Source organism: Anolis sagrei, chromosome 4 (assembly GCF_037176765.1).
Source record: "Anolis sagrei isolate rAnoSag1 chromosome 4, rAnoSag1.mat, whole genome shotgun sequence".
Classification (NCBI taxonomy): Eukaryota; Metazoa; Chordata; class Lepidosauria; order Squamata; family Dactyloidae; genus Anolis; species Anolis sagrei.
Window position 1 is genome coordinate 1,753,678 of NC_090024.1, and position 10,575 is coordinate 1,764,252.

Consider the following 10,575-nt stretch of genomic DNA (forward strand, 5'->3'; position numbering starts at 1 on the left):
CAGCCAATGGAGCTCCTTGAACAGGAGGGTTGACCTCTCTGTAAGGAGCACCAGTTAACATCCTGGCTGTCGCCCACTGAACTAGCTGAAATTTCCGAGCTGTTTTCAAGGGCAGCCCCACGTAGAGCGCATTACAGTAATCCAATCTAGAGGTGACCAAGGCATGGAGCACCCCGGCCAGATCAGCCTTTACAAGGTAAGGTCGCAGTTGGCGCACAAGTCTCAATTGTGTAAAAGCCCTCCCGGACACCGCCGATGCCTGAGCCTCAAGCGTAAGCAATGAATCCAAGAGGACCCCCAAGCTGCGGACCTGTGGTTTCAGGGGAGTGTAACCCCGTCCAGCACAGGTTGCCACCCTATACCCCAATCCGGTTTTTGATCGACCAGGAGGACCTCTGTCTTGTCGGGATTAATCTTCAGCTTGTCCAGACTGTCGCAGCAGCCAGGCACTCGTCCAGCACTCGAGGGGCTTCCTTGGAATTAGGTGGAAATGGGTAATAGAGTTGTATGTCATCTGCGTAGCGATGGCACCTAACTCCAAAACTCCGGATGACCTCTCTCAGCAGTTTCATGTAGATGTTAAAAAGCATGGGAGACAAAATAGAGCCTTGCGGGACCCCACAGGTCAAAGGCTAGGGGTCCGAGCAGGTGTCTCCTAGCTTCACCATCTGGGATCGACCCTCCAGGAAGGACCGGAGCCACGACAGAACCGTGCCCCCGAGACCCATCCCAGAGAGTCGACCCAGAAGGATACCATGATCGATGGTATCGAAAGCCGCTGAGATGTCCAAGAGAACCAACAGAGTCACGCTTCCCCTGTCAAGCTCTCTACGGAGGTCATCCACCAAGGCAACCAAAGCCATCTTGGTGCTGTGGTCAGGCCTGAAACCAGACTGTGACTGGTCCAGGTAATTGATGTCATCTAGAAAAGCCTGGAGCTGGGAGGCGACCACCCGCTCCAGCACCTTGCCCAGAAAAGGGAGGTTGGAGATTGGTCTATAGTTGTTCAGCACCGTGGAGTCAAGGGAGACCTTTTTAAGGAGTGGTCGGACCACAGCCTGTTTTAGTCTAGATGGAAAAACACCCTGCTCCAATGATGCATTAATGATCAACACAAACAAATCAACCAACCCCTCCCTGGCCGATTTAATTAGCCAAGACGGGCAAGTGTCTAGAGCCGACGTGGTCGCCCTCACAGCACCAAGGACCTCCCCCACGGTCTCAGGAAGAACAAGCCTAAAAGAATCCCACAGGGTTGGACAAGCAGATGCCTCAATCACCTCTCCTGGCACTGTGATGAAATTGGAGTCCAGCTCAAGGCGTATCTGAGCAACTTTGCCTGCAAAATGGTGTGCGAACTCGCGACACCGAGTTGTTGGGTCATCGAAGGTCTCCTCCACCGCAGGTGGATGAAGGAGTTCCCCGACAACCCGAAACAGCTCTGATTATCTATTTGCTGCAGACGCTATATGGGCAGTCGTGAAAGACTCCCTGGCTACCCGTATAGCCGCGGTATACACCCTAAGAGAGGCTGTAGCCCGTGCTTGGTCAGACACGTCTCGAGATTTCCTCCAAATGCGCTCTAGCCCCCTTCTCGTGTGCTTCATCACACCCAACTCCTCGGTAAACCAGGGAGATGGTGTGTCTCGACACAACGAGATGGGGTGTTTGGGAGCGACCGTATCTATCGCCGTGGTCATCTCCCTATTATAGTGATTGACCAAGGCGTTGACAGGATCGCCAGGCTCCATGGCAGAAAGAACCCCAAGATTCCTCCGGAATCCCTCCAGATCCATCAGTCTCCTGAGGCGGACCATCTTGATTTGTCCTCCACCCCTGCGGAGGTTAGCAGACAGTCTAAAACTGATCAGATAGTGGTCAGACCATGACACAGGAAGGATGTTTTGTTCTTCCACTCTGACCCTTACACTGTCCGCCACAAAACTAGGTTGAGTGTATGTCCAGCCTGATGGGTGGGTCCAGATATAATTTGTGAAAGCCCCATGGTCATAGCGGCCATGAAGTCCTGAGCCGCACCAGTCAAAGAGGTTTCATCTCCCAGCACAACCAGGTGCTGGGAGATGAAAGCCGAATTGGAGACCATATCTGCTAGCTCAGGCAGGGAAACTGCTGTGTCGCGGGGTGGGCGGTACACCAGCAGAAACCCCAAGCTATAACGATTCTCCACCCTCAGGTGGATACACTCGAACCCAGATGATTGCGGAACAGAGCATCTGACCACTGCGATGGATTGCTGAAAGACTACTGCGACCCCCTCCTCCCCGCCCCCCAAGCCTGGTCTGCTGGTGCACCCCGAAGCCCGGTGGGCACAGCTGGGTGAAATTTACCCCACCCAACTCGTCCAACCAGGTCTCAGTGATGCAAGCCAGATCAGGATCAGGTCCTGGATGGCTGCGGTGTTCCTGTTGACAGATCTGGCATTCATCAGAACCTTGAGGCCAGGTGGTCTGTCATAGAGCCTACCACTTCCTACCTTCTCCAGGGTCGCAAGAACTCTGTTGCGCTTCTCCCTGGGCCATTGGTGACCAGCAAATCTCCTCCCCCACATGACCTGGATAGTGTCCCCCTCCTCCGGAACCCCTCCTCCCCTATGTGACTAGGATCTACAGTTAGTCAACTCTCTGAGGAAGTGGGGCTGGGATATAACTTCCCTTGGATGACCTGTAGGGATGTTTCCGATGACAGAGTGGAGAGGGAATCGTCAAGGGAACTGAGTGGGCTGAAAAGTAGGAGTGTTCTTATAGTTACAGCTCTAGTTCCATATAGTTACAGCTCTAGAAGTGGATGCAAGGGGTGCAACTCCTTGATATTTCCTGAATGGGCCCCCGTGGCCCCCAGACTCCCTTGTGGCCCACCCCTCAAGCCTCTAGAAGCACACCCCACCCCCAAATCAGGGGTGTGTGGTTTTAATATTTGCATATTTTTAATTATATTGTGATATTTTTATTGTTAGCTACTTTGAGTCTCCTTGTGGGGAGAAAAAGTGGGATAGAAATACTATTACTACTACTACTACTACTACTACTACTACTAATAATAATAATAATAATAAAGCAAGGGCTGCAGAGAGGCTGCTTCACTGGATGCCCTGCAAGGGACCACGTGGCATTTGGGTGTGATCCTGTTTGGGTGTGATCCTGGACTCATCGTTGAGCCTGGAACCCCAGGTTTCAGCGGTGACCAGGGGAGCATTCGCACAGTTAAAACTCGTGCGCCAACTGCGCCCGTACCTTGGGAAGTCTGACTTGGCCACGGTAGTCCACGCTCTGGTTACATCCTGTTTAGACTACTGCAACGCTCTCTACGTGGGGTTGCCTTTGAAGATGGCCCGGAAGCTCCAATTAGTCCAACGCTCGGCAGCCATGATACTAACAGGAGCGGAGCGCAGGGAGCATACAACTCCTCTGCTGCACCAGCTCCACTGGCTGCCGATCTGCTACCGGGCTCAATTCAAAGTGCTGGCGTTGGCCTTTAAAGCCCTAAACGGTTCTGGCCCAATTTACCTATCCGAACGTATCTCGGCCTATCAGCCCACCAGGACCCTAAGATCTTCTGGGGGGGGGCTGCTCTCTATCCCGCCTGCTTCACAGGTGCGGCTGGCGGGGACGAGAGACAGGGCCTTTTCTGTGGTGGCCCCGTGGCTATGGAACGCCCTCCCCATGGAGGTAAGATCAGCCCCTTCATTGATGGTATTCCGGAAAAGACTAAAAACCTGGATGTTCGAGCAGGCGTTCGGTTAACTCAGTGCAATAAGTGTAATGATTGAAGGACTGGCAATTTGGACGACGAAACTGGATCGCGATTTTAGTCAAGAGATGAATTGGATTGTTTATTGATATATGTATTGTGGATTGTGTTTTTATGTTTTTAAACTGTATACTGTTGTTTGTTATAAGTTGTTGTAAACCGCGTTGAGTCGCCGGCTAGGCTGAGAAACGGCGGTATACAAGTATACCAAATAAATTTCAAGGAATTGACCCCGAGTGCAGGCTCTCCAGTTTTGGAGGGTCCAGGGCAGAGGAAAGGGCTAGGTGCAAATCTCCATCTTTACTGCAAGTTTTAATGTCTTTGTTGCTGCAACTTGCAATGATGCATCCTTGGGGGGAGGAGCAGGGGGTGTCCTTGGACTTGCTTAGCTTCCTCCTTAATTGCGGTGCCAGGGCTCACCCTCTGCTCTGCCCAAAGCAAGCTGGCTGCAGTAAATATTCTTTGTCCTGCCTCCCAAAGTAAGTGAGAGGGAGTCATCCTTTTGCCTCGTTCTGGAAGCAGGCCTTTTATTTATAGTTTCCCACCTTGAGTCCCTATATATGATAAAGGTGGAACAAAAACGAAGTAAATAAAATAATAAGAGTGAAGATTTCTGTCTTCACTTTGAGTCTAACTAGCGTACATGAGAAGCCATTCTTGGTACTCGATGCATTGTGCTTCATAGCATCAAAAAGTCTCTAGGGCTCAGGTTTGGGCCTGAGAGGAGGATGCTGAAACTGGGCCGGTCCTCCAGCTGAGCCAGGAATTGGAGGATTATTTGGTATCTGTAGTAGGTTATACAAGCTTATGGGAGGAAACAGGAGATAAAATATGCAGGAAGCAGGCTCTGGTAAGGTTTAAAAGAATGTAAAAACCTTTTTTATGGTTGCAGACAGTACACCTCGTATAACAGAGTAGATAGACAAACAAGAAAGTGCACTCAGCGCTCTAGCACAGCCCAAAAGTTAAGGCTTTCCCCAAATGTAGTTCGCCTTCTGCTTCTTCTTGTTGGGATCACTGCTGTTCCCTCTTCTCTATTAGCCCAAAAACCTTCAGAGTTTTTTTATTATTATTATTCAAATGCTGAAAGCAGGATATGGTTGCAACAGGTTTGATTGATCAAGTCACCTTGCTGGGTGGAAAGTGCCACACACACAACTAAGAGCAGCTTTGTTTTATAGTCCAAATATTGAGCACATGCGTGCAATTTTTCTCTCTCTGAGCTTTGCATCCTCTTTTCCTTCGGCACCTCTCTTATCAGTGTTGTCTCAACAGTTGTTTTTCCTTCTTGCGCTTGTGTGTTATTAGCTTAAACCAATCCCTAGGCTTGAACTCTCTCCTCCAAAAGCACATGTGAGACTTTGTCTGAACTTTATTTTGGTTGGTAAGTTTCCAGGCCTCCTCTGTCTGCCTTTCTCTCTTTCCTACCTTCACTCATCTTGCTGGCTGGATGGCCATCTGTCAGAGGTGATTTGAATGCAATATTCCTGCTTCTTGGTAGAATGGGGTTGAACTGGATGGCCCATGAGGTCTCTTCCAACTCTTTGATTCTATGTCAGGAGTCAATTTCTGACGGCATGAAGACATCACAAATTCCCTCCATGACATCCTGACAATCATCCTGGCTGCCTCAGTTTTCTCTCTGTGACATTTTGAAGCCAGCAGAGGGTGCTGGAAACTTTGTATTGGAACTTGTGAAGGAAACGGAGAAGAGGGGGAGATGGGCAGGAAAGGTGTATAAAAGGAAGTGGTGGTGGGGAAAAGTCAGTAGTGTCTTCCTTTGCTGCAGAGATACAGGCAATATATCCATTTCCAAGCAAAACCGGCTTGTGAGTGATCATTTAATATTGCTATATAAAACCTACAGTCTTACATTTTATGATTCTGTGATTCTATCTGCACACTAGCCACCAAAACATGCCGTAAAAACAAACACAAACACCTAGCCTGAAACAAGAAACAACCACTCAGCTCTCTAGCACACCCCAAAAGGGAAGGCTTTTCCCACGAGCAGGGGTCCCCTCCTGCTTCCTCTTCAGCCTCTTCCTCTGCTGGACCTGCTGTGAGGGGTTCTCGTGCGCATCCCCAATCTGCCCCCTGACCTCCTTTTCTCTCTCCTTTGCAGTTCCTGGCGGTGGACACCCAGATGATCCTGGGCAACAAGCAGCTGTCCCTCAGCCCTGAGGAGTACATCTTTGCCGCCCTCAACCTCTACACAGACATTATCAACATCTTCCTCTACATCCTGGCCATCATCGGCCGGGCCAAGGAGTAGGGGGTCCGGAAGGGGGGGTCCTCTCTCTCTCCAAACGGCAGCAGCGGCAGCGTCACCCTCGGACCCTCCCCTCCTTTCTTTGTGGTCATCGTGCTCCCTCCCCCTTTTGACCCCTCAACCCAGGATTTATATTCCTCCTCCCTCCCCCTTTGGTTTTGTCTATGCGTGAATGACAGGGACGAGCATGCACACGTGTGTGCATGTACGTTTGTGTGTGTTGTTCCTCCAGGTCTCTCTGCCCCCCTCCCCTTTTTAAGCTTTTCTCAGGAAAAGAAAGAAGAGTTAATTGGGGGGGGGTCTTTCAGAAGAAGCAAAAGGGTTTCCTTGGTGAGTCAGGAAATGGGAAGTAGGGAGGGGGTGGGTGGTTATGGGAAGATTTGGTGGGGGGGGGCTGTATATAGGCTGTGCTCGTCTGTCTCTTCCCTCCCCTCCCCCCCATCTCCCTCTTTTGTATTTTGATCTGGAGGTGTCCAGTTTCGTTTTGAGGGACCTCCTTGTTCCAGGCATGCTACCCAATACCCCCCCCCCCCATCGACCACACATCGTCACCAGCCCCTTTCCTCACTCCCGCCCCCCTCCCTAACAAGAGACCAAGCCTTTAGGAAGGGGGGGGGCTCTGTTTATATGCTATCTACCCCAATCCCCTCAGTACCTCCCCATTTCTGGACTTTTCTATTCCTGTCACTTGGGGGGGGGGGGCTGTCTGAGAGTGTTCAGGGCTTCCGTACCCCTTTCCCGTTTTCCAAATGAGTGGGGCCTCCCTCTTTGCCTCTCTATAGGTTCCAAGGCGGGCGGGGGGGGGGCAGGATAGGCAGAGTGGACCCTCAGTTGCTCCCTTTGCTGCAACCTTTTATATCAAGATGTGAAGATATTTCCTGACTCCTGATGTCATTTGGGGGGGGGGGGGCAGGGGGTGTAGGCCCTGCGCCATTCCTTCCCTCCCCCTTTACCCCCTTGACCCCTGACCCCCGACCCTTGTGGCTGGCTTTAGGGGGGCCCTGCACTACTGCATGCTGAGCAGCCACGACCGTGCCCCCGGGCAACCTTTGCACTAAAGCTGTATAACTAGGATGTCCTAATAAAAAGTGAGAATGTACCAGATCCTTCTGCCTCTGTCTCTTGGGGGGGGGGGGGGGATAGGAATGGGAAGGTAAGACTATTACATGATGAATACAACTGCCTTTGATTCAACTGTTTGTTTTCATTATATTCTGTCTCTGTCTCTTGGGGGGAATAGGATTGGGAGGCGCCAATTTCCATGTTTCATCACATAATAGTCGCACTTTCCCCATTTTTCATCAAAAAGAGGGTGAGACTATTATATGATGAAAACAACTGCCTTTGATTCAACAGTTTGTTTTCATTATATTCTGTCTCTGTCACTTGGGGGGGGGGGAATAGGACTGGGAGGCACCAACTTCCATGTTTCATTACATAATAGTCGTACTTTCCCCATTTTTCATCAAAAAGAGGGTAAGACTATTACATGATGAAAACAACTGCCTTTGATTCAACAGTTTGTTTTCATTATTTATTTTAGAAAACTGCCTTACCTCCAATGTGGGGGGAGGAGGAGAATAGGATTGGGAGGCACCAACTTCCATGTTTCATCACATAATAGTTGCACTTTCCCAATTTTTCGTCAAAAAGAGGGTAAGACTATTATATGATGAATACAACTGCCTTTTATTCAAAAGTTTGTTTTCATTATTTATTTTAGAAAACTGCCTTACCTCCAAATGTGGGGGAGGTGGAGAATAGGATTGGGAGGCACGAACTTCCATGTTTCATCACATAATAGTCGTACTTTCCCCATTTTTCATCAAAAAGAGGGTAAGACTATTATATGATGAAAACATCTGCCTTTGATTCAGTTTGTTTTCATTAATGCTTTTCAGAAAACTTGCCTTACCTCCAAAAATGGAGGTGGAGGAGAGATTATCCATCCTCCAACAAACAACTTTGTTCCTGTTTGTTTGCATATTTGTTCTAAACTGTTTTGCCTCTTCCTTCCTCCAAAGGCAAGACAGTTTACAAAATCTGAAATGGAGCTCTTTAAAGGAAGGAGGGAAGATCTGATGCCCAGAGACCCCCGTTTCATAATTTTTAAACTGCCTTTAGAGAAAGAAGGAAGGGAAAGGGAGTCGGCTCCAAATGGTTCTGCGACTATTATGTGAAGAACACAAAGATACTAAGTTTACCACCCCAAAAATGGGGGTGCGACTATTATGTCAATGCTATGCAAGGAAATATGTTATCCTGATACTACTTGGAAGGCAAGACCATCAGGTCCAACTGAACTCAATACGGACTTTAGGAGGGTCCCCCTAGTAAAGGAGACCCCTAGGACCGCACCAAAAAGGGTCCCTAACCTTGGTGAGGACAGAGAAGACGAATTCCGCCGACGAAAAAATATTAAAAATTATAAAAATCTCACCAAAGTGGAAGAAGATGGCGACCGAGGTTCTTTATTAGCAATTCAGCTGGATCGGATGCAATTGCGGGGATAGCTCACCCACAAGCATACCAGTGCATTGATCAGAGGCATATTTATAGCAAATTCAAAGTTGCAGAGTTCAAACCCCCCGCCCCGGCTTCCCTGTTGTTCCCTGCCATGATTGGGCACTGGGCAAACAGTTGGGAGGCGGCCCTCCTGTCCCCAGTGCCTCTGGGCCAATCAGGAAGCTCCAGTGGTCCGTAACCAATGGGGAGACCTCTGCCACCTGGTGGTGACAACCAATCAGAGATGGAGGCGGGATGAGAGAGCACAAAGGAATCTGGGAAAGGAGTAAACAAAGGAAATGCCATGTGGCCGGCGAGACAAAGGGGAAATCTCAAGCCAGCCTGATCTATCAACATGTGTAGACTGGGGTGATTGTTTCTTGGTGGAGATAGCTGAGTTAATCAGAGCAAAGGCAAAAAGTTTTTCAAGGACCTTTTGTCCTTCAGGAGGAAATATGATTAAGATTTTTTGCCAAAGGGTCAAACTGAGGGCTGGGCAATTCCTCCGAGGGCCACCAGCTGCCCAGGCTATTGTTCATGCAAAAGGAAGTTGTGGATAAAAACAATTCCTGGAATGTTTGGGGCTTTGTAGTCCCTTTGGTGGCGTTTCTTCATGTATATAGGGGAAACAAAGGTCAGAAGAAAAGGGGAAAGGCTTCTGCCACACAAAGAAATCAGAAAACACATTTCATACATCTAAAGTTCAAAAAAGGCAAGATTTCATAAAGTTTGTCCATGTGGGGGGAAAGAGCGTCCATAGGGGATGGCTAAAACGCAAGGGTGTTGCACAAAGGTCCCGGCAGGAGTTCTTGAGTGGCCCAAATGGACCTGGTGTCTCTGGAAAAAAGCTTTGCTCCCCGTAATTGGAGAACTACAGCTCCCGAGAGAGGCAGAGACCCCAAGGTCTAGCTATTCCCAAAGTTTCATGGGGTCCTCATTGTTGCTAAGGCCTTGGCAAATTGACCAAGACTTAACCCCTATTGTGCAGTCTGGTACCTTTGTCCTTTGCAGAACTACAAGTCACCATCCCTTGTTTGGGGGGGGGGGCATGCTCAACGTCAAAGGGACGCCAAATTGCAAAAGACCCTTCCTGGCTTAGAAGGAGAAGCCATGGCTTGGGTTCAGTCATCTATATTATAGAATCCTAGAATCCTAGAGTTGGGAGAGATCTCCTGGGCCATCCAGTCCAACCCCATTCTGCCAAGAAGCAGGAATGTTGCATTCAAAGCACCCCTGTTTAACCTATATAAGCCAGGGCCTGAGCTCAGTGGCAGTTGTGCTTATTATTATTAGTATCAATAATAATAATAACAACAATAATAATAATAATTTATTTTTAAAGTTTTTTAAAGCCATAGCTATATTACACGTGTTTATTGGAATGTTGTTTTGTTGTGTGTGTGTGTGTGTGTATGTATGCTTTTTCTATGTAATTTTGATGATGTTGTGTATTGTTTATGTTTTGGTGTTATTTTGCTGTAACATGTTGTCCGGGCTTGGCCTCATGTTAGCCGCTCCGAGTCCCCATTGGGGAGATGGTGGCGGGGTATAAATAAAGATTATTATTATCATCATCATCATGCATCACGGAAACCTGGCTGGATGAAGCGGGGGGCGTAAACCTCTCCCAGCTCTGTCCTCCAGGTTTCTCCGTGCAACACCAACCAAGAGCCGGAGGACGGGGAGGCGGTGTCGCAGTGGTCTATAGAGATTCCATCCATCTAACCAGGAGCCCCATCCCGCAGACCACAAATTTTGAATGCGTCCACCTGAGGGTGGGTGACCGGGACAGAATAGGGATTCTGCTAGTGTACCGTCCACCTCGCTGCACTACAGTCTCCCTACCTGAGCTAGCGGGGGTGGTCTCGAGCCTGGCGGTGGAGTCCCAGCGGCTTCTTGTGCTGGGGGACTTCAACATCCACGCCGAGGCAACCCTCACAGGTGCGGCTCAGGACTTCATGTCCGCCATGGCAACCATGGGGCTGTCCCAACGAATAACTGGCCCCACCCACTGTGCTGGACACACATTG

The 10,575-nt window shown here is 49.2% G+C and overlaps 1 protein-coding gene across 2 annotated transcripts in view; it reads left to right on the plus strand.

The window, feature by feature from the left end:
- GRINA (glutamate ionotropic receptor NMDA type subunit associated protein 1) overlaps positions 1-7,144 on the plus strand; it is a 48,949-nt gene extending 41,805 nt beyond the window's left edge. For both annotated transcript variants that reach the window (XM_060776041.2, XM_060776042.2), the window contains exon 7: positions 5,894-7,144. In XM_060776041.2, the coding sequence (XP_060632024.2) occupies positions 5,894-6,043 (150 nt within the window). In that variant the 3' untranslated portion in view covers positions 6,044-7,144. The remainder of the gene's footprint in view (positions 1-5,893) is intronic.
- Positions 7,145-10,575: the final 3,431 nt, after the last annotated feature.